Below are 25,488 nucleotides of genomic sequence, written 5' to 3' on the forward strand. Positions count from 1 at the left end.
GTGCATCAGAGGGAGCATATAAAAATGATGTGGGGGGAGCTTTTTCAAACTATACACACTCTTCCACATCCATTTTGATAATTACCCCCAGTCAAGAATCTATGTGGCAAAAATTTACCCTTACTGAGAAGAGTTTATCATAGCCCTCAAGTAGTTTAGGTAGAACTAAAAGGTTAAAATCTACTTGGTTGAAACTATATGATGTACTGCAAACATATGTGATGATGTTTTCCCTAGGAATCAAACCTAGAATTTTTTTTTCTTCCAGCAATGTCATCCATCCCCAACTGTGGTGATAAAAAGCATACAACCTTTTTCATCCAACAACAAATTCCCAAGAGAGAAGGGATTTCTGATTGTGTTATACATTTCGAATGACAATTCATTACATAATTACACAAAAAAATAAAGATATTTTTGTTCAAGGCCCATATTTTCTGAAATGAGTAGGTAGAAGGAAGATGAAGACCTATTAATCTGAATACTCTCCCTTCCTTCCTTCCTTCCTCCCTTCCTTCCTTTCCTTCTTTCCTTCCTTCCCTCTTTTCTCTTTTTCTTGGTTGATGTGTACAGGTACATCTATATGCAGCCCCTCATGGTGTGGAACAGAGTCAAGACTGAGAGGAGAAGGGGGTCTGAACAGAGGCAGGAGGTCTCCATTTGTATCTTTGCTCTAGACAAATATTAAGGGTGGCCTTGTTGCTCCTATTATATGTGCAAAGGATGTAGCCCTCAGAGAAGATTCTTTCTTGATAGCCCAGTATTTGGAATCTCAAGGTAATCTACAAAACTAGCCATGGTATAGATTGTTGCACCTAAGAGGTTAATACTCCCAAGAAGTTCCATGCTATGCTTGCTGGCCCCTGAAAACAATCTCCGATTCTTCTATTTCTAGATCATGCACACATAAAACAAAAGTAGGCAGAAATGGGGTGGCTGCACATGGATGGTTCACAGGAGGGGAGGAGCTAGGGTTTATTCAAATCAGAAGGGAGATTACACAAATAGCATTTTAGAAGTACTGAACAGTAACTAGAAGACAGGACCAAGGATAGAGACTAGGAGGACATGAGCACCTAGTTGTATTCAAATCCCTTGGAGGCGATTTGATTGAAGGGATAAATGTAGAAAGGGTTTAAAAAACATAATTAAAGAAGCTAAAAGGAAAAAAAAACAACAATAATTGTGTTATGGTCAATGCCAATAGTTCACGATCTAAATCTATAAAATCTGGGCGCAGAGTGAGTAATTACTTTTATGTGTGTCCTGGTTTGCTTAGCGCATTGGACCAAATGCCCCCAGCTGGGGAGTTGTGATAAAAGAATTCCCAAAAGCAAAATAGGGTCTCTTTGCTAAGAAAAGACACAAAATATAATATCAAGCCAGTAACTATAAACTATCAGATGTTATGCCTAAAAGCCATCTTCTCTAAACCATTCTTAGTTCCTGTTTCTTCCACAAAAGGAAGAAAAAAGAAATGTGTCTTGATAATACAAAGATTTATACTTACTTTTTGAAAAATGTGTAGTTCTGGGTACATAAGGACAAACAAAGCAGCTGAGTTAATGTTTGCTACAGTAGCATTTCTTACCTAGATCAGAATTGTTTCTGCATGAAAGTGTCTTGGCTTTAAACTCTGAATTGAAAAGCTGTTGAAACTAAAAAACACTTTATTGACGCTCAAACATACCTTCAGTTATTAAATAGCCTGTAGAAGGAAAACAGTACTCACTCGAGAAACTTAGTATTTACTCTAAGCAGTTCAAGAACTGGATGAATGTGAGCAAATCAGTTATCAGAGGGCCTTGGTTTCCTCATCTGCCTAATGGTAATAATATCATTTCTTCACAAGGTTGCTGTATCAAATGTAATAATAATTGGGAAAGAGCTTTAAAAAGTGCAATGTCACATGAAGGCAAAGTAGCATTATTTTTAGCCAAAACCTTTTACAAAGACTATCAACTTCTAAGAAATAAGATGGAAAAATAATAATCCATGAATTACCTAAGTGTTTTCTCTTAGTCTTTCTTTTTATTTGTTTTTTTTTAGCAGTGTCATATATACAACTATCACAACTACTCAATGACTTTTTAATATGAATTAACTTCTGTGAAATGTGGATCACTCTGTAAGGGAAAAATATTTATTGAGCCTTGTAATAAATATTTTTACATGTTAGGTCATTTAATCCTTAAATAAGTTGATGTTATTATGTTCTTTTAGGGATGAGGACATAAATATTCCTTGATGGTATTAATTGCCAGTACTCAGATGTGAACCAGTTATTGATGGATCATAAAATTAAAATGTATCACTGGAAATTACTTAGAGCATTCTTTAAGCTTTTCCACTACGATTAGGAAAAAATTTAAAAACTGCCTTTGCAGTGACTTGCCACACTTTGGACATTTCTATATGTTAGCATGACTCCAGCAGGCCAGTTATTTTGTTGGCCATCTTAATGGTTGAATTGGCCACATATCTGTTCTGATTGATTGCATAGTAACTGACTATTAATATGGCTAAAAGCCATTTATGGTCCATTTGGGTTGTGTTTAGACTACTTATATGAAGAAGATGCTGAACATGTTTTCTGTGTACAGAGACTGAACAAAAATTAATTGTATTAAATGAAGATATGTGAAATACTAATTAGCTATAAGCAAAGGTGGAGGCACTGTTTATCATTGTGTTGTTCTTGTATCAACTGCATCACAATAATCAGGGAAGCTTGTCAAATAAGCTGATATTTGATCCCCATCCAAGACTCCCCATATTAGAAACTCTGTGTGAAGAGGTGGGGTTTGGGGGATGGCAGAAATCTGCATGTTCAGTAAGCACTCAAGTTATTTCTGATGCACGTTCAGGTTTAGGAAATACTGCTGCAGAGTCTGCCCCCTTTTGAGCCTTAAGAAACATATTCAACAAGGGAGTGAGTCCTTACTCTTTGTGAGGTAGCTATGATAGAAACAGAACAGATATTCTCTATGTACCTGATCACCTTGAGTGCGAGTTCTATGAGGAGAGGGAATGGGTTTGGGTTTTTTCACCATTGTATCTACAATGTGTAAGCACAGTGCCTGGCACGGAATATTTGGTAAATATCTATAGAATGAATCAGTGGAAGATCAAAAAAAGCTACCTGTCTAAGATGTCTGAATCTGAAGGAGGGAGACACTACCGTATTGAGAGTCTTCCCCAACTTTGGTCCGGTGCTAAGAAAAAAAATATTTAACAGGGAACATGGTTTTTAGAAGAGTCTTTAGAGACTCCACAGTCCTTAGTCTTAGGCTATTCTTATAATTTTTAGACTTTTTTGGTCATAACAAAGTTTTGAGTGTCATTACTACTATTTTTTAATTAGTTTTTTTTCTTTTAAGTAGACATTAAGCTGCTTAGTATCTTGCCCTAAGAGGGTCACCGAAGAGGTGTCACTTAATAGAAATGACAAGGGTGGTTTGAGACAAAAAAAAGATACTAAGAGTTTCTAATTATCTCTCCTTAATTTTCATACCTGATTATATTGAACAGTGCCAAGTATAAGGAAAATGATATATGTGTAATAAAAGTGAGCTTTCTGGAGAAGGTTTATTTTTGAGGTAGCTTGAGCTAAAGCAGAAGGGAATTGAGTATTGACTAGATATAACACAAAGAGGAAAGGGGACATGGAAAAGGTAATATTTCTGACCCTCTTTCCAGTAATACCAAGCAGCAAATGATCAAGTAAAAGTTGGCAGGCTAGCCTCTCCCTTTTAGATTGTCTCATTATAATTCTAATACCTTTGACATATCCTCTCAGAATCAATGAATGACTACATTAGGCTCTTCTGGTTCAGCTTGATCTGGTTCCAAAAACCTAGGTGTTTCCACTGCCCTACAATTTGTACTTTAAATTCCTCAGGGACTTGAATTAAGTTTTTCTTCCTGTTACAATGATTATGGTTTAATTTTTTTCCCAGAAGGGAAGCTACTTCACCAGTTAGTTCCCTCCCACCCAAAGTTCTTTTAGAATCTACAAGAAACACTGAGATTCCAGGACAACAAGACCTTTATAACTTCACCAGAAGAGGTAAGAGGCTATTAATTAAAGTGAGGGTTAAATATTAAGAGAAAATAATGACTGGAATCCATTCACAAACATGCTGGTCCTTATGAACTTCCCCTCCCCCTATCTGTGTCATTACAGAAAAGTAAAATCTTTCAGTAAAAAGACAGAACCTAAGAACCATGAAAAATCAGCATATATAAACCAGCAGCATTAAAACTACCCTGTGGAATTATTCCTGTTCCAGGGAATTCTGTGATAGTCCCATTTGGCCCACAATTTTCATGCATATTCAGAGAGATGCAATCAAACTTTCATGCTGCTTCAGCTGGGATAAAACATTTTGGAATACATGAGTTTACTCATCCTATCCTTACTGATTTATCATACTCCAAATTCTTAAATGTAATCTTTTGTTTTCTAGATTTTCTACCCCATGAATTTTCTATTCAGGCATCAGTACCAAATCGTTTTATTTACTTAAGTTTTATAACATATTTTCACAAATGGTAGGATAAGTCCTCATTCATTACCCAGTAGAGTTTCATGGTTTTCTTCATAAACTGTTCTGTACATTTTGTTATTTAATCTTAAGAGGTTTTCCTCTTGCTTTTGTAAGCATGATCTTTTTCATTATATTTTGTCTTCCCCCCTGTAAACCCTATTATACCATCTTCTCTAACTTTAGCTTAATCTTCCTAATCTTTTTCCTTGTCAAATGTCACAAATATCTATTTTAAATACTTGCCTGCATTTCTGTATTATATACGTTTCCTAATTTTTATTTGTTTGTCTTTAATTACATGCTATTACAAGTAAAGAATACATTCTCATTATAAAACGTTCAACTACATACAAAACAAAAATCTTTCGACTACAGATAAAACAATAAGCCATCTTGAGCTGCCAATCATAGTTCCTTCTCAAGTGGGTAACTACCAATAACCCTTTGATAAAAATTGCTTTCTGGACAGCTTTTGATGCATTAAATCAATATATGTACATTGAGATACAAGACTGTTTTATAGGTATATTTTAACCTAAGTAGTATAATATTGTATATGTTTTTTCTGAAACTGGGTAATATTTCCAAGACACATTGTTAAGTCCATTTAGAACTAATTCATTCTTTTGTGATATAGCATACCATCATCTGGAATTCTATAGTTTAATCCTTCACAAATGAACATTCAATAATTGCGAACTTTTTTGCTATTATAAATAATGCCTCTTTGTGCATATGTGCCAGTATTTCTTTAAGATATTTCTTAGAAATAAAATTACTGGGATAGAGACTATGTGCATTAAATTTTGATAGATACTAGCAAAAGGCTGTACAAATTTACACACCTGCATGTAGAATAAGAGAATACTTGTTTTTCAACACTTTTGACCAATGTCTTGTTTTGATTTGTATTTCCCTGATTACTAGTAAATTGAGCATCTTTTCCAGTTGCTTTCCTAAATACTATCGAGAGGATTTGAATAGATTTCAGACTGGCCCATAGTAAAGAATATAATGTTCAGAAGCCAGAGTTGCATCATGTGCTCTGAAGACACAGATCAAATGATACAAACAAAGGACTTGTTTGTATCAAAAAATACAAATGGTTAAGCATTCTGCCTTTTCGCAGAAGCATTCTTGAACCTTCTTAGGCAGATGGAAAGATTGCTGTTCAAACCTTCTAAAACATAAATGCCATGGTTTGCTATCACAAGCAATTCTGATTTTTTAAATTATCCCCTCCCCCAATGAAATTCTTCCATATAGCCAAGCTTGACTTCTCTTGCTGTATTTTACCTGTATTTTTAAAAATTTTATGTATATCTTATTTTACCCGTATCTTTTTATCTATATCTTTTTACCTATATATACATATTTTCATGGGGTTTGAGAAGACCTGGTCACCATGCTGGACATCATCTGAAAGCTTTTCAAATATTTGAAGACTATTACTAAGTCTCTTATGACCTTTCTTTTCTCTGAATAAATAGGAGCCATAACCTGTCATCAAGGATATTTTTGCTCAGGATTTTAAACTATGCTGGTTCCTACATGACTAAATCTTCTGAGTTCCTAATATAGAAAAGAGTAAAGAAGAAAAAAGCATCCCAATATAGCAAAAAGCACGGTCAATATTTTGGCATCTTTCCTTCTATTCTGTACTTTATGCATTTTGTTGAGATATCAGATACACATTTTTAAAGCTTATTTTTGGACTTCCTTATTCTTAAGAACTTTCTAATAAATTAAAAATTATTTGTAAATATCATAATGATAACATGATATCCCAAAATGCACCTTAATTTACCTAACAGTCCTGATACTATTGCACATTTAAGTCGTGGCTGATTTCTTCCTATCTGAATAATTCCTATGAATAGCCTTGCACACATGCCAATTTATTAACTAGAAATACTGTTTGAAATACTACTCTGTATGTTCCATTCCTTGCAACACATAAGAATCAGCACATAATAGGTACTTAATATATGCCTGTTGCTTTTCACAGAGCCTGAGTAAAATTCTTTCTAGAGCTGATCTCATTCTTCTTGTCTTAACGAAATAAGACAAGATTATTATAAATTGTTACAATTAAAATTATTATAAATGATTAAGGTCACAACCAAATGAAGGATGAAGGATCACCAGTATGTTCCTGAAGAACAAGTAAATGGAGTTACTTAGAGGAAAGGGTAGATTTTATCTTGTCACTACATTTGGCAGTATGTTGCCAGGGACCCAAGGAGATAGGAAAAGAAGAATAGCATAGAACAAAACTATGGGAACCTGTATTGACAAAGACTGGGTCCAGTCCATATAATAGAGAAATCAAGATAATGTTGAAAGATTTTATAAATCCCTCTCATGCAGGATAACTAAAGATGAGATGTTTTTAGCATGGAGATATTACAAATTATTAAGTATTTCACTCTGAAACTAAAAATAGAGAAATCCTTTCTGCAAGCTAGCTTGCACCTGAGAATAGTCTGAATAAATGAAATATCCTGACAGGTGAAGATGCCTTTAAGTTTACTTACATTGTAATTTGGAATATTTTAAAACATATTGAAAAAAGGGCTTAGATGATAGAGGCTTTGTTTATCCCTCTTGCCGCCAAATCAAAGTTGTGACAGAAACACGGAGCAAAGAACACGCAAAGTGGCCTGTCATTTAGATGAACAGAAGCACTATGACTAGGAATATAAGTACGAAATCACCCTGCAATGGTAGAAGGTAGGAGGGAGCAAAAATGCGAGGCTGCCTGGTCCCCAGTGGCTGAGTAGGACAGAGGCTACTGTAGCTGCAGACACCTCTTAAAAGGGCCGTGTCCAGGAGTGGATTTTCATAGTGATGGACCTGCTTGCTCTGAGTACCAGCACCAGTTCAGCTGCATGGAGGGGCAACTGGGACTTACAGGGAGACATAGCTGTCAGAGCAAGGGCGAGAGGAGAGATTATATCCTAGGCAGAAGTGCTGGTGGTATCCATTGTTCTGTTGAGTCTTTCTTCACCCAGTGTGCAGACAAAGTGACACCATAGCTGAGATGTCATTGAACTGGATAACAGAGGTCACTCTGCACAGAAGACTCCCCAAAACTCTGCCTCCCACTACTCGCAGCCCAAGCCAAGCCACATCCAGCCTGGCGTTCCTTGATGAGCCAACTCCAAGACTCACACTGGTGGCAGCTGACCTTGGTTTCTGGTGTGGCTTCTTGAGGCAACTATAAGCACAGCATCTGTGGATTGCTTGCAAAATCTTAACAGGTGACCTTGGAGGGGGACAGGCTGGGGCTAAACTTGGCCTGTAGCTGAACCCCTCTCAGGACTGTGCCACTGGAAACCTATTACACAAAGCCGTGCTAATAAGACTGGGAAACTTAGGAGCTTTACTTAGTACATAGAAACAGACACAGAAAGCCATCCAAAATAGGAAGACAAAAAAGCAGAAGCCATATGAGAGAACAGAACAGAGATCCAGATATAGTGGAGTCAAGTAATTGAACATATGCAGAGTTCAAAACACTGGTTACAAAGATGATAAGTTAACTTAGGGGAAGAGTAGATGTACTCAGTGAGAACTATCAAAGAGATAAAAAAAAACCATAAAACAGAAATGGCAATTATAAAAGGGAATCAACAGAGTGGATAAAGAAGAGAATCTAACTACATATATAGAGGATGGGGAAGGCAAGGACACCCAATCAGAATGGCAGGAAAAAAGAAGCCAAGACTATAATAATTTAAGAAGCCTAGGGACACAATTAGATGTAAAAATATCCATGTCATAGGGGTACTGGAAGGAAAACAAGATGTTGAACAGTTGTTTGAAGAAATAATGATGGAAAACTTCTCTAATTTGGTGAAGGAAATAGACTTAAAACCCCAGAAAGCTCAGAGTCCCCCAAAAAGGGGACCCCAAAGAGGCCCACATCAAGACACATCATAATTAAAATGCCAAAAGTTAAATCAAAGAGAGAATCTTAAAAACAGCAAGAGAAAAGCAGTTAGTTACCTACAAGGGAGCACCCATAAGACTGGCAGCTGATTTCTCAAAAGAAACTATGCAGGACAGAAGGGCTTGGCACAAATTCTTAGACGTGGTGAAAACTCAGGATCTACAAGCAAGAATACTTTACCCAGCAAAGCTATCATTTAGAGTTGAAGGACAGATAAAGAGCTTCCCACACAAAAATAAGCTAAAGGAATTCATCAACACCAAGCCAGTATTACAGGAATTGTTGGAAGGACTTCCTTAAGAATAAAAAAAAAGTATCAAAATCACGAATAAAGAATAATAGTTACATAGTTATCAACAACTACTTCAAATGGAAAAGGTAGGGAAGCTGAATGAATAAGAAAACAAGACCTCTACATATGCTGCCTACAAGAGACTCGCTTCAGATTAAAAGACATACTTAGACTAAAAGGAAGAGGATGGAAAAAGTTTATTGCCTTGATGGACCTAGAGGATATTGCGGTGAATGAAATAAGTCAGAGAAAGACAAGTATCACATGATTTCATGTACATGTGGAATCTAAAGAACAAAATCAACAATAATAAAAGTGACAATAAACTCATAGATATAGAGAATATTTTGAAGGCTTCTGAGATGGGAAGCTTGTCAGGATGGAGTAAAATGGTGAAGGGTTTAAGAAGTACAAATAGCAAACATCAAGCACATTTCAGTTTTCAAGAATATTTTAAGTGGCATATATTTTCTTTCATCGACAATCCTTGCTATTGCCAAATGAGGATGGCTGACACCCTCAATTTGCTATTTCCTAAATTTCGAGGGGCTTTCTTTTATTGCTATATAATGGTTTACTTATTTTTTTCAAGTTGCAGTTTTTGATATTTAATTTCAAGATCAATTTAAGATGTCTTGAGCTCCATTAATACACTGCAATATTGCTTCACTCATTTTCTTGCAAAGCACTTACTTTAAAAAAGGTATCATTCTAATGATTTAAATTACTCTACAGTGTACATACCAATTATAACTATTACTAATTTTAATTTTTTTCCCCAAAGCACTTTAGTCTTAAAGATGCTTCATTTTTGGATATAGAATGACAGTTAACTTTGAAAAGAGTGTGCATACAATTTACAGTCTTTAAAATCCTCTACCCTCTCTGCTGTAGAACATAACCTAAATAAATAAAATTTTAAGTGTCCAATGGGCAATAAAATAAGCCTAGGATGAAGGTATTATTATAAAATCTTTTTCTTTTTTTTAAACTAATGACAATATTCTTCATAAATGGACACAAACTTATTTTGTGTATGTAAGTACAGCAATGTTTGAGTGTGTACAAGTGTGCATGGGTGTGTATGAGTGAGGAAGCATGAGTTCAAGTACATGCAGGAGTGTGCAATATTATATTTACATAATGTGATGATGTCAGTGTTCATGTATATGTGAATGTGTGAGAATGTAAGTATGTGTGTGTATGAAGATCGTTTGTATGTATGTGCATGAGTGTTTTTGAGTCTATGCATGACTATAAGTATCTGCATGTTTGTGCATGTGTTTGATGGTGCATGTAGTAATGTATTTGTGTGAATATGCAAGGATGTGACTTTTGGTTTTTAAGTACATGCTTAGAGATTAAACGCCACATGTGCTTTTATTATGTAATCATTAGCGCATGCTTTAGAATTATTTTACAAGTCTTAGCATATAATAGAAGAAATGCCCCTCCAACTTATCTATGACACATCTATATATTTGCATAAGCCCACATATAATTTATACCTTGCTTGAAATTTCCTGGGAAACAATAGCTATGTTAAAATTTTGCCCCAGGAATTTACACCTGGTTCTCAGTTTAATAGATGTAGATCAGCTGCCAAAGATGAGAAATCTTCCCTCCCCGCCACTTCAAAAAATTTTTTGATAACTATATTCTTAGGATTCCCCATTCACAGTGACACATGTCACTATTGATGTGACTGAGAATACTTTGGGATTAATATTTAAATATTAAAAAAATTAACATCCATTTCCACCCCAGACCATGCTTAAAGTTTCCAAAGGCACCAGACACACTTCTAGGACAAACCTAGTACCCGTTCACTGATTCATCTTTCTATTGTTGGTAAAAGCTTGCTGCTCTAGAAGGTGGAAGGCAAAGCCCTAGGGGCCAACACTGCCATGGAATGAGTGCCAGGTTCAGTGTCAGACTTTTTTTTAACCAATCCATGTTTTAATTTTTAAATTATTGACATTATAGAACTAAACTGAAATTTGTTAACATTCCATTCTTACATTTATTATTGAGAAACAAATAAAATTCATGAGCCAAAATCCGCAATCAAAACTAAAAACAGGAAAAAGCTTATAAAACTGAATACAGGTCCCAGCATTAACAGCTGAACAGAGGATGTGATCTTTAAAGTCTTAGTGGATGACAAAGTTGTGTAGAAACTGAACACTTACAAATTACTTAAAACCTGGAGTTACTGACCGGAACTTACACAGTTGGATCATAGGAAAACAGCAGAAAGGGGTTATTAGACCTACACTGTTCTAGCTGCACCCCACACCCTTCTCAGGGGAAAGCCTGGCATTAATTATATATTGGGCCAGACTAATACTGGCAGCAGAACCAGTAATAGTAATCTGCCTACCAGAAGAACCTTCCGCTGGGTTGGCAAATTTGATCTGGGCTCCAGACACCTGGCAGATCTCATTAATGTTGGCATCTTGGTGTCTGATTATGCATCCAATTAAATTATTTGGATTGGTGAGTTCATGGATGGTTTGAGTAGATGCATCCAAACTTGCCCAATAGCCTTTCACCTCTGGAGAGCTGGAGTCAATTCTGGCGAATCCAGTCTCACTATATATCATGGAAAACTGAGACTGCTGTTTTGGCAGCAGGTTCAGCTTGGACAGATCTAGGGGAGAAATGGCGTATTGTCCTTGAATTGAGTAGACATCTAGGGGTGGTCCTTCCAGGTAATGGGTGGCATGTGGGTAGCCTGCAGTATCGTTGCACCGATCTTGGCCACCCACGCAGATGACTGGAGAGCTGGCCGGCATGGGCTGGTATGGAATGGTCATGACTCTCCCTTGTGGAGACTGGGAGAGAGTCTCCAGCATGACCAGGCAGATCTGCTTGACACACTTGGTGACAGACTGTGGCATGCCAGCAATGGTGATGGCCTGCAGAGTGGAGTTGGGCAGCATATTCTCTGCTACCTGGACCTGGCCTCTGTACTCTGGCAGATCTCTTTGATCTTACACCTTCTTTTCCCAATCAGGGAGCCATACTGAGTGTGGCCTCAGGATGACCAGTGACCTCCTGGTCACCATGCTATTGTTTACGGAGCTGTTGATATCTTCAACCCGCTTGTTGATAATCATAGTGAAGGCCTTAAAGATGACTTTGGTTGGGCCAATTAGAGTGATGATCCTCTCCAAACAACTCCCTTCTGAGATTTTGATCCCCGTGCCACTCTCCTCATGGATCCTTTTAACTGACTCCCCTTTTTTCCTAATGATGCTTCCTACTCCCCTTCTATGCATAAGTGGTTGAATGGTGAGAGTCACATTTACTCCACTTACACTCACGCTGACACCCACGGCAAAAGGTGAACAGTTTTGGAGGGATTTGGGCTCGTTATATGGTCAATTCTTTGGTGGCCCACCGGTGGGGGGAAGAGGTCCAGTACTAGACTCTACATACATTATTTCATTTAATCTTCACCACAACCTTGCAAGGTAGTGCTAATTCCATTTTTCAGATGAGGTGCTTTGGAAGCTTTTCAGATAAAAGGTTAATGAGTTGCTTAAAGTCATGTGGCTATTTAGAGGTGAGGCTGGTATGACATTCAGGTCTGCTTGACACTAAACCATGTTCTTTGCACTACACCATGCTGAACCTTTTTGATTTAATCTGAAAGTATGACTTTTACTGAATTTATATCTTCCCTCCTTGAACATGGGGATTCTTTAGCTTCATGCTACTCTCTGGCCCTCAATTGTCTTCTCTAATGATGTCTGAAAACTTGACTGATAGCAAGTTCATCTCTACCTTGGAGGCGATGAATAAATTCATGAACCACACTTCCAATGTTAAGTCTCACTGTGTATTTATTTTAAAGTGTATTGGCTTGATTAAACTTATTACAGTCTGTCAAATAAAAACTATTTACTGAATAAGTACTATGTGTCAGAGGTATTCCACCCACTTTACAGAGATGGACATCAAACCTTCAAGTGGTTAGGTAATTTGCTTAAGACTACATAAACAGAAACAGGCAACTCTACAACTCTGCTGACAGAGATCTAATCAAGCCTAATTTTCTTCATTTATAAAGTGGAGATAACAATGCTCTTATGGCAGGATTGTTTCAAGGATGAGAGAAAATACATGTAAAGCACTCTGAATATAACAAACCATTAATACATGATAGTGATGATCTGAGTAATTATAGCTAACGATGAGTATGATCTTTGGCAATAAATAGGGCTAGTTTCAAAGGTTCTGCCTCTGACTGGCTATGTGATCCAAGGTACACACTGCTGAATTTTCTGTTTTCATTTCCTCATGTATAAAATAATAGCACTTTTTAAATTGTTTATTGAGGTAACATTGGTTAATAACACTTACATAATTTACAGGTGTACATTATAATTTGACATCTATGTATTCTATTGGGTGATTACCACCCAAAGTCCAGTTTCCTTCAGCTACCATATATTTGATCCTCTTTCACCAGTTCACCTTTCCTTTCCCCACTACATTTGACTACCTTCACCTAGTATACCTCTCCCCTCTTTCCCCACACCTTACCCTCTGGCAACCACTAGTCCATTGTCCATGTCCATGTGTCTCTGTTTGTTTGTCTTGCTCATTTGTTGCTTTTAGGTTTATATGCCACATATACATGATCTCATGTGATATTCAACTTTCTATGTCTGGCTTATTTCACTTAATATGATTATCTCAAGGTCCATACATGTTGTTGCAAATGGCAGTATTTCTTCTCTTCTTATGGCTGAGTCATATTCTATCATATATATGTACCACAGCTACTTTAACCAATCATCTATCGTAGGACACTTTGGTTGTTTCCATGTCCTGGCCACTGTGAATAATGCTGCTGTGAACATTGATGTGCAAATATCTTTTCTGTTATGAGTGTACAAATCTTTGGGTTAAGTACCCAGGAGAGGGATTGCTGGATCATATGGTAGATCAATTCTTAGTTTTTTGAAGAAACTCCATAGTGTTTTCCATAGTGGCTGTACCAATTTGCAGTCCCACCAGCAGTGTATGAGGGGTCCTTTTTCTCTGCATCCTCTCCAACATTTGTTATTACTTGTCCTGTTGATTTCAGCTATTCACACCTATTAGGTGTGAGATGGTATCTTACTGTGGTTTTGTTTCCATTTCCCTAATAGCTTCTTTTCATATATTTGTTGGCCATTTCTATGTCCTATAGTGAAAAGTGTCCGTTCAGGTCCTCTGCCTATTTCTTGATTGGATCGTTTACTTTTTTGTTGTTATTGAGTCCTTATGAGGTTTTTGTATATTTTGAATATTAGATCCTTATCGGAGGTGTTTCTTGAAAATATATTTTCCGATTCGGATGATTATCCTTTACTTTGTTGATGATTTCTTTTGGTGAGCCGAAACTTTTTAATTTTAGGTAGTCCCATTCGCTTATTTTAGCTTTTACTTCCCTTGCCTTTGAGATCAAATTTATAAAATGCTCTTTAAGTCCAAGGTTCTTGAGTTTAGTTTCCATGTTTTCTTCTATGCATTTTATTATTCAGGTCTTATATTCAGGCCCTTAATCCATTTTGAGTTAATTTTGGTGTGTGGTGATAGACAACAGCCTAGTTTCATTCTTTTGCAGGTGGCCTTCCAGTTTTCCCAGCACCTTTATTGATGAGGCTTTCCTTTCTCCACTGTATGTTTTAGGCTTCATTGTCAAAATTTATTCACCCATATACATTAGGGTTTACTTCTGGACTCTCAATTCTGTTCCACTTGTCCATGTGTCTGTTTTTTCTGCCTATACCATGCTATTTTGATTATTGTAACTTTGTAGTATAATTTGAAGTCAGGAAGAGTGATGGCTCCAGTCTCATTCTTTTTTCTCAGGATCCTTTGGCAATTCGAAGGGTTTTTTTTGCTTCCATACAAATCTAATGATTTTTGTTCTATTTCTTTAAAAATGTCAATGGAATTTAGATGGGTATTTCATTAAATCTGTATAATGCTTTAGGTAATATGGTCATTTTAAGTATGTTGATTCTTCCAATCCATGAGCATGAACAATCTTTCCGTTTCTTTGTATCTTCTTTGATTTCTGTTAATAGAGTTTTGTAGTTTTCATTATATAGGTCCTTCATTTGTTTCATTAAATTTATTCCTAGGTATTTTATTATTTTTGTTGCAATTGCAAAAAGAATTATTTTTTCCACTTCTTTTTTTGATGTTTCATTACTAGAGTATAGGAATGCTATGGATTTTTGAACATTGATTTTGTATCCAGAGAATTTACTGTATTTTCTTTTTGTTTCTAGTAATGTTCTTGGGGAGTCTTTTGGGTTTTCTATACAGAGAATCATGTTATCCACAAATAGTGAAAATTTGACTTTTTTGTTTCCTATTTGGATGCCTTTTATTTCATTCTCTTGTCTGATTGTACTTGTTAGGACTTCTATGTTATACTGAATAACAGTGGTGATAGTGGACAGCCTCGCCTTGTTCATGATCTTAGAGGGAAGGATTTTATTTCTTCACCATTAAGTATAATGTTGGCTGAGGGTTTGTCATAGATGATCTTTAAGGAATTTTCCTTCTATAATGATTTTGTTAAGTGTTTTGATCATTAATGGATGTTGCATCTCATCAAAGTCTTTTTCTGCATCTCTTGATATGATCATTTTTCTTCATCTCTTGATATGATCATATGATTCTTATATTTAAATTTGTTTACATGGTGTATGACATTAATAGATTTGCATACATTGTACCATCCTTGTGCCTCTGAGATGAAGCCCACTGGATCATGGTGTATAATTGTAATATGTTGCTATATTTGGTTCGCTAGTATCTTATTTAGAATTTTTGCACCTGTGTTCATGAGAGATATTGGTCTGTAGTATTCTTTTTTTATGTTATCTCTATCAGGTTGTGGTATAAGTGTAATATTGGCCTCATAAAATGAGTTGAGAGGTATTGCTTCCTCTTTGAATTTTTGGAAGAGTTTGAGGAGAATAAGTATTACATCTTCTTTGACTGTTTGGTAGAATTCACTGGTGAAGCCATCTGGTCCTGGACTTTTACTTTTTGGTAGTTTTTTTTTTTTTTGGATTGTTTCAATTTACCTACTGCTGATCAGTCTATTTAGATTTTCCCATTCTTCTTGATTCAGTCTAGGAAGGTTGTACTTTTCTAAGTACTGATCCATTTTTTCTAGGTCATTAAATTTGGTGTTCTATACTTTTTCATAGTATTCTTGTATGGTCCTTTGTATTTCTGCGATATCAGTCATAATTTCCCCCTTTTTCATCCCTGATTTTGTTTATTTGTGTTTTTTCTCTTTTTTCTTTAGTGAGTCTAGCCAGGGGTTTGTCAAGTTTATTAACCATCTCAAAGAATCAGCTTTTCGTAGTATTTATTTTTTATATTTTTTTCTGTTTTAAATTTTATTATTTCTGCTTAACTTGAATTATTTCTTTCCTTTTTCTGACTTTAGGCCTCATTTGTTCTTTCTTCTCTAGTTTTTTTAAGATGAAGCATTAGGTTGTTTATTTTAGCTCATTCTTGTTTTTGGAGATGGGCTTGCAATTATGAACTTTTCTCTTATGACCGCTTTTGCCATGCTCCACAAGTTTTGATATTTTCTACTTTCAAAATAATTCATTTCTATGTATCTCTTGATCTCTGTTTTTATTTCTTCCCTAACCCAGTTATTTTCAGTAGCATGTTATTTAATCTCCATGTATTTGTGGTTCTTCCTTCTTACTTTTTGCAGTTAATCTCTAGTTTCAAAGGATTATGATCAAAGAATATGTTTGGTGTGATGTCAACACTCTTATTTTTGTTGAGGCTATCTCTGTGTTCCAGTATGTGGTTGATTCTTGATAATGTTCCATGTGCACTAAAGGAGAATGTGTAAGCAACTGTTTTGAGATGCAAGGCTCTGTAAAAGTCAATTATATACAGTTGGTCTAACGTGTCATTTAAGGATGTGTTTTCCTTATTGATTTTCTGTTTGGATGATCTGTCCATATCCAACAGTGGGGTATTTAGTGCCCTTACTATGATTGTGTTTTAGTCTGTTTCTCCCTTTAGTTCTGTCAGTAATTGCTTTACATATTTCGGGGCTCCGTGATTGAGAGCATAGATATTAATAAGTGTTACATGTTCTTGGCGCATGATTCCCTTTATCATTATGAAGTGTCCCTCAGTATCTTTCTTTACCTTTCTTATTTTGAACATTATTTTGTCTGATATTAGTACCGCTACTCCTGCTTTTCTCTGAATGCCATTTACTTAAAATATCATTTTCCACGCTTTCACTCTGAGTCTATATTTGTCTTTGGAGCTGAAATGTGTCTCCTGGAGGCAGCATATGGTTGAATTTTTATTTTTGAACCATTCTGCAACTCTATTCCTTTTTATTGGTGAGTTAAATCCCTTTACATTTAGGGTGATTATTGAAATATGAGATCTTCTTATAGCCATTTAATCTTTTACTTTCTATTAGCTCGGTGTTTCCATTGCTTCCTTGTCCTTGTGCTTCTGTTTTCTTTATTTTGGTTGGCTTTTGTGGGGTTTCCCTATGATTCTTCTTGTTTTATGTTATATACTTCAGTTCTGAAATTTTGTTATGTGGTTACCATTACGAGTTTGAAAAGGATAGTTATATAAATACAGTCATCCATTTTTTTATGTGCAAACCTTATCTCCATTCCCCTTTGAGAAACTGGATCTTTGAATCCTTTCTTTTTCAGCCATTGTTATCTCAATTTGTTCCTATATATGCTGAACATTCATTACTATCTTGCTATAGTAATTCTTTTCTTATTTAATAGTGTTGTATTTTTGGTAAGGATTGCACTCCTCTGCTTCTATTTGCCTGATAGTCACTTTACTCCCAATTGTGTATTTTTTTTGTTGTTGTTATTTTGTTTTAGGTGAACTTACTTACCCCTTTCAGTATTTCCTGTAGTACAGGCCTTGTAGTGGTGACTTCCCTCAATTTTTGTATGTCCGGAAAGGCCTTAATTTCTCCTTCACATCTAAAAGAGATCTTAGCTGGATACATTATTCTAGGCTGGTAGTTGCTTTGACTTAATAGTTTAAATATTTGATTCCATTCCTTTCTGGCTTGTATGGTCTGCACTGAGAAGTCGGATGATAATCTAATGGTTTTTTTTTTTTAATAAGTTACCGTTTTCTTCTCCCTGGCTGCCCTGAGAATTCTATCTTCATTATTGATTTTTGATATCTAATACAATGTGTCTTGGCGAAGGCCTTTTTGGGTTGAGATAGTTCAGTGTTCTGTTGACTTCTTGAATTCCAAGCTCCAGCTTATTCATTAGATTTGAGAAATTCTCATCCACTATTTGTTTGAAAATGCTTTCTAGTCCCTGATCCTTTTCCTTGCCTTTGATAATACCCATCATTCTTATGTTTCCTTTCCTGATGGTATCAGCTACTTCTTGCACTTCTCTTTCATTATTTTTCATTCTTCAGTTTCTATTTTCTTCCCTCCGATTTATTTCTAGATTTCTGTCTTTGATATCACTGATCCTTTCCTCCATTTGTTCAAGTCTATTTCCCAAGCTTACTATTTCATTTTTAAACTCTTACAATGTGTTTTTTTTTTATCTCCAGAAGAGCTATTCTGTTCTTCTTGAGGGTTTCAATCTCTTTGCTTTGCTCTTCTAGTTGTTTTTTGAATTCCTGAAATTGTTGATATGACTCGGTTTGGAACTCACTGAGTTTTTTCAGAAGTATTTTCCTGAATTCTCTGTCATTTAATTTGTATATTTCTATTTCTGTAAGCTTATTTCCTGTAGATTTTTCTCTTTCATTCTGAGATTCCTTGTGTGGTTCTTGGTGTTTAATGGATTATTTCTCTGCTTGTGCATTAATAGAAGTTTATTCTGTTTTTTTTTTTTTCAGAAAGATTTGTTATGCAAAGGTCTCTCTTTAGCCTGCTACAAAGAAGGTGCTTTTCTTTTGTTTTCCAGTAGGTGGCATCTAAGCTTCTTGGATCCCTGCTTTATATAAAACTTAAATATGTTTTTTTTTATTTTCTTATAGAAATTTATTCACACTCACTTTGCTCAGTTTCAGTCCCTGTCAGTGTTAGGAAACAATTTCTGTAGCATTTGCTAGATTCCCCTGGTGGTCTGTGGCGATCAGTCTCATAGGGATTGGGGGATGGGGCCCTCTGGGTTGGGAGTTGGGGGCTGAGGCAACTGCAGCCATTAAAAATTAACTGTTGTTTTTCTGTGGCCCCATCCCACTTCTCTGCTTTTTTCCTGGATGACTGGGCCCTGCTACCAGCTGCGTAGAAGTCCTGGCACTTCTAGGCAGGGCTGTTCAGAGAAGTAGTTGCACCTTCTCTCCTCCCTCTCCTCCTGTAGGGATCTCTGGTGGCTGCAAAGAAGAAAATCGCTCAGAAGGGGAGGAAAAGGTTAATTATGAACATGCCTCTACATTTGCCCTCCTTTACTCTCTCTCAGATGAAGTACCCTAAACCCTACCCTACTTTTTCCTCGCTTCAAAACATGCTTATTTATCAAAATAAATCAAATGACAAGGAAAAAAATGGTAGCACCATAGAAGATTAGATCTGGAAGAAAGAGTAGAGATATTTGGTTCAATGTTCCATGAAATTGTGGCTTCTAGTCTACCTGCTTTGGCATTTCTAAGGATTCTAATACACTGAGGAACAGAGAGGTTAAGCTGAAAGAGGTAGCTTCAGTCTCAGCAACTTTTGCTCATATTCCCCTGAGGCTCTGCTGTGTTCAGTCTTGGAAGGTAGGAGGCAGGGGCTCTCTGGGTTGGGGGTTGGAGGCTGCAGCTCAGCCTTGGTTTTGCAACCAGGGCCAGTAAAACTCAACTGTTATTTATCTGCAGTCCCGTGCCACTTCTCTGCTTTCTGCCCTGATGACTGGGCCCTGTTTCTGGCTGCATAGAAGTCCTGGCACTTCCAGGCAGGTTTGTTCAGGGAAGTCGCCACACCTCCACCCCTCCCCCTCTTCCTACAGGGATCTCCCGATGGCTGCTGCGAGAGGCAGCTTCTTTGTTTCTCTTAGTCCACTGCCTGACACCTGGCGTTCTGATCTGTGGTCGTTCTTATGTGCAGATCCCATGCTCAGACATGCTGATGTGCAGTTTGGGTGTTTTTCGTTGAGTTTTAGATGTTCAGCTTATTGTTGTTTCAAAGGGAGAGATCTGATGATGTCTCTCACTCTACTACGTTTCCAAGAATCTCCAAAATGTTAGCATTTTGTAACCTTTTTACAAAGTGTGTTCCAAAGAACACAGGTATCTCCAGAGGATTTGAAGAAATTTTAAACAAAATCTGGATTTCCTGTTCAAAGTTCTTTGGAAATATCTGTAAATAGCCTTCCTTTTGTAGGTATTTTTGGAATCTAGAATATGAAAATGCGGTTTGTGAATTTCCAAGTGGGAGCTGAGACATGTAATATTTTTTCCTTTTAATCACCACAGAATGTTTTTTGTTCATCTGTAAAATCTTTCTGAAAATAGTTGTAGAGAAAATAGTTTAGAAATATTGATTTATGCGGAAGATTAAATGGATATTTGTAAAGCACATATACAATAAGAGCTCAATAAATGTAACATCATCATCATTATTATTACTATTATCATAATCATCTTATATTTATTAATAATAAGCCCCACCGTGGAAAAGATTATCTGGGCCTGAATAGGTATGTCTAATACATTACTAGAAACAGGGGTGTGCAGATTCTACAGCGAGGTTAGGGTGAGCTAGACCAATGGTAGTAATGACACTGGATGTATACATTTACATAAAATAGATTCCTTAGAGTCATCAAAATGTTCTTTAATCACTAAGATTTTTTTCTGGCATATTATAGGCTAGATGGAATTCCAAAGGTAGAGACCCTGTTCTTTCACTGCCCTTTCTGATATGGTTTTAATGTGTTGATGAATCCTTGTTTTTAACACAGGTATCTTCTCATATATGAGAGTTCTGCCTCTTTCCCTCCCAATTTAGCTAAGAAACAATAAAACTACAAAAGTAGACAGGGCTAAAATGAACTGCTATTGAACATCTGATTACATAACTGGACTATCTTTCTTTTGGTCCTGATTCAATTCCCTGGCAATCTGGAAATGATTTGCCATTGCCGTTGTATATTTCTGTCAATGTACACACAGTCTACTTAGATATATTGTCCTTTTAAAATCATCTTTAAACTTTTACCCACTTTCTGCTCCTTATGATAGAGTTAATCATATCTTAGGAGCTGGTGGTGGATCCTTTCGCTTTCTTCTAGAAATCTTCAGGGACTATGTGGATTGTTTCCCCATGAACCAATCTTAGAGAGATATATTTTTAGAGAGAGATGTGTTACCTACAAGGAAATTTCCTCCCAGATAAAAAATGTATTTATGCACCAAACATGCTAGTATCGAAGGGTAGGAAGTGGGATAAATCTAAAAGTAACCGTTTGTATCTAGCATGGAGGCTAATATTATAGATTTTATTTGCTATATAAGATTATTGACCAGGATTAGTTTCTCCTTTCTTACTGCCATGCTTAAGATAGATATTATGAAAAAGGTAGAAATTAATCATTTCACTATTTTAATCTTTGGTGTTCAATTCCAGAGCTTACTTGTATTGTTGTTTGGACTAACAATGCAAGGAGGCTGAGAGGATTGAGATGGACTGAGGCTTTCATACTCTGCGGGTAATCCACTGATTCCCAAGGATCATTTTAACCCTTCCCACATGTGCTTCAAGTGAAGGACATCTCCCAGTATGAACAGACTGATGATAACTAAAATCAATATACTCTCTTTTCTCTACTGTCCCAGTATCTGGTTTGACAAGAATGTTGGACAGAGAAAAACAGATAAAAATTTTTGGCTAGGTTAATGTAGTGACCTTCATAAGTAAAGAAGCCATTTTGATTTTTGATCAAAGTCAAATTGTCTTTATGAAAAATATATTGCTAAGTAAAAACTCAGATTTAATAACTTTGGAGAAAGATCTGACTTTGGCTGTTTCTGCCCATAAAAAGGCTAGTCTCTGTGGCAGTTACATAAGGTATGAAATTGAAGAACAAGGTTATGACAGCTCAGATGCCGACTGGCAACTTGACGATCCTGAGCTACCTCTGTCTATGTTCTAGTAATTCCCCCTTCTATAGTACACATGACTTTTTAAACACTCAAGCTAAATAAAGCATCTGAAGAAAATTTCATGGCCTAAGAACTATCTAAGAGCCACTCTGAATGATAAGCTGTAATCCTTGTCAGTTTTTAAATTATCTCTATAGGTTTTCTGGCTGGACTCAAAATGTTCTCATTTATTTCATGACATAAAAACACTTTATTCCATCCAGGTTATAAACTGATTACTTTATTAGACATTTTATATAAAACATATGCTGTTTTCTTTTTTGAGAGATAGAAAGCCTGGTTTTTCAGGGCTATGTTTTGTATAAGAAGCAGGTTATCATTAGAAATTTAATTATTCTACTACTAGCCCACATTTATATTCTTTTTTGTATTTTGCAAAACTGAGTATTCATGCTTTTCCTATCTTTAAAAATATAGCATTCTTTTATACTCCCTTGTTATGGTTTTATTGTCATAAACTAGAAGTGGTTTCAACAATGGCTGTTCTTGCTGTCTTATTATTGTCAAAAATGATTGCTGGGTCAATTATACTACAACTCAGATCATCATTCTGGGAGACTTTCTCCATATATTACTGACTTTGTCAGTAATCTTATACAAGTTTACTTTTTCATTTACCTTGGTATAAGAATATAATCAGTTTAATTTGGAAGAAACATTTGGCTATACTTTCCAATCTAAACTTAATATTACCATAGGTTTGAGCAATGCTGTCCAAATACAAATATAATGTGAAATTCAAATACAAGTCATATAAGTAATTTAAAATTATTTAGCAACCACTTTACATTTTTAAAAGTACAGGTGAAATTATTTTAATAAAATATTGTATTTAACCCAACATAACCAAAGTAGTATTGTTTCAACACGTGATTAATATAAAGACTAATGAGATACTTTGATTCGTTTTCTATACCAAATTCTGAAGAGTATATACATGAGGTGTCTCACTGATCTTGATACAAAGAAACGTTTTATTTCCATTGAGCTATGAGTTTGTCTTTATGTTGAGAACACAGTAAATCGCAAAACTGTTCATGTTGCCCTGTTGTGTTGGTTGGGAGTTAGAAAACCATAGTGAAGTTTAATGTTGTTTAGCTATGCACGTGTCTTCCTTAAATAAAGATTACATTTCTCAGCTTCCTTTGCTTCTTGGTATAGACACATGACCTATTTATTGGCCAATGAGACATAAGTGAATGTTTCTAGCAGTAGCTTCAATGAAGTTTCTTTAAAAGAGAGGGGACAGCTCTTTTCCCTACATTCCTTCACCTTGCCTTGAATAAAGGTGTGGTGGCTGGAGCACTGAATGCCATTTATACTATGAGAATAAGGTTCTAAGTCTAGGGATAGTAGAGACGTGAGCTAGATGAAGCTTTCTTTCTGGAGTCAACATATAAGCCTTGGACCGTCTACCTCTAGATTTCTTTTGTGTGAGATAAAGTCACACTTGCATCTTGTTTAAGCCACTCTTTTTTTTCTTCCTTGAAAGAGGTATTTCCTATTACTAACCCTAATCTTAGTTGACACACCAGGAATATAAATTTTCTTTGGATGTGATTTTATAATAAATAGCAGAACTGAAAGTAAAGAGAGTACAGAGATAGAAAAACTACTTTTTAGCTAACTTTTCAGAAAAATATCTATTCTACAAACACAAAAAAAAACACAAGTAGGTAGGGAACAAAAGAAAATGACTTTGCAGTAGAAAGAATTTTCATATTCCTTTAAACTACTTCAGCTTTACAATATCTAAAAATGAATTTATTTGAGACAGTTACTCATTTACCTTCTACTTATGAAAGATTTGTCTTTGAAATGTGTCTTTACAATGAGATTTGAAGTATAATGACAATAATAGCTATCATATATTATTATAATTTAATGTCTACTATGGGAGAAGGAATATGCTAGGTGTTTTACATATATTATATAATCTAACACTTAAAACTACCCTATACAGTAAGAATTGTTTTCTTCTTTTACAGGAGAGGCTCAGAGAAACCAAGAAACTTACTTAAGGTCATACAGTAACTTAGAAGAGATGCTGAGATCCTGTCCTGTATATGTTCATTGACAATTTTCTAGAGACTCAGTGGAAAGGTAGCACCTATTGAATTGGAAAAGTCTCTTCGAAAAAAGAGTGAAATCAGAAATCATGAGACTTGCTTTTCATATTAACTATGTACCTAATTATCTGCATGACCTTACATAAGTCATTCAACCTTCTGGGCCTCAGTTTCCTCAGTTATGAAAGGAGAGGGCAAAACAAGGTGATCTCTATAGATACAATCTATTGCCACTATTCAATGATTATACCAACAAGTCTGACAAAGAAGAAATGAACAAAGGGAAGACTATTGGAAAAGAAAGTAGGCAATAGTATTGAGTGTTTTAACTTTTATTGCTTGATATGCAGAATTCAATTTAAAAATTGAATGGACTTAGCTGAGAAGTGTAGAAAGTTTTTTGATTGTTTAAACCATTCGCTCTTGATTCCACCATTAACTTTGACTGCTATGGTTTCAGAACTATCTTTTGAACAATACTTCTCAAACATTCTTCCAATGCACTTTAACTAAACCATTTCTCTGGCATGGAATGAACCCTTCTAAGTCCATTGGACTCTAATGTGTTTATGCATACATTATTTGAATGAATTATTGATTTTACTGGAAATTAAAATTTTTTCTTCACTTAAGAGTGAGTGAAAAAATGTTAACTACTAAAAATAAATTTAAATGTGAATTTAGCCAAGAAACATGTTTTGTAGATGTGTAAATTGAGACTTATAATTTGCCTAAGATTACATAGAGACTCAGAGCTCTGTCAGGATACTGGAGGCATCTGCTGATATGGGTGATGTAGAGATTTGGTGAGGGTCCAGAGTTGGAAACAAATTGTTGGCTAAGCCTTAGGCCTGCATGAAATCAGGAATCAATATTCAAAACTAATCTAGAAGAAACTTGTGCCTTGCAAAACACATACTAGAAGAAAATGATCCATCTTAGACTTGTGTCTATGAAAATGTTAAAGAAGACACTTCTGAAACTTTATGGGCTCTAGTCAAGTTTCACGTGGGTTTGTGGCCTCAATTTATAGTTTGTATGGTTCAAAAACCTGTAACCTGAGATTTCTAATTTAAAGTTTTCCATGATATTTAGTGCAGATATATTCTTGACAGAAACAAATGCAATGCTCCTTAAAGAAATACTTTCTTCATATAGGACTTAGAGAGAATTTCAAAATACTCGAACTCAAAATAAAAAAAAATAACTGAAGTAAAGAAGAAAGTCATCATAAGCAGGAATTGATGGAAAAAACAAACCAAGGACCTTGACCAACAAAGACATAAAGATGCTATATTTACCAGATACAGTCTATAAAATAACTATGATTAAAGAAAAGAGAGTAGTCAAAAACAGAATTAAAGAGCAAGGAATTACCAAAAAATAATTAGGCATATTTGGAAAAAAACAAATTAAAATTTTAGAAATAAAAAGGTTGCAGAAATTGAAAAACAAATAAAA

The 25,488-nt window shown here is 35.6% G+C and overlaps 2 protein-coding genes across 7 annotated transcripts in view; both read right to left on the reverse strand.

Moving 5' to 3' along the window:
• The window catches only part of TENM1 (teneurin transmembrane protein 1), a 995,735-nt gene that overhangs the window by 274,787 nt on the left and 695,460 nt on the right, over positions 1-25,488 (reverse strand). The gene's annotated exons all lie outside the window — the stretch shown is intronic.
• On the reverse strand, positions 11,080-12,180 carry LOC107497739 (poly(rC)-binding protein 1-like; the record flags this gene model as incomplete). The annotated part of the gene is given in 3 exon segments (XM_016119918.2): positions 11,080-11,768; positions 11,771-11,835; positions 11,837-12,180. Coding segments are annotated over 3 exon segments (1,098 nt in total), but the record flags the coding sequence as incomplete, so codon positions are not given.

The sequence above is a fragment of the Rousettus aegyptiacus genome, unplaced genomic scaffold (assembly GCF_014176215.1).
Source record: "Rousettus aegyptiacus isolate mRouAeg1 unplaced genomic scaffold, mRouAeg1.p scaffold_m13_p_9, whole genome shotgun sequence".
Lineage (NCBI taxonomy): Eukaryota > Metazoa > Chordata > Mammalia > Chiroptera > Pteropodidae > Rousettus > Rousettus aegyptiacus.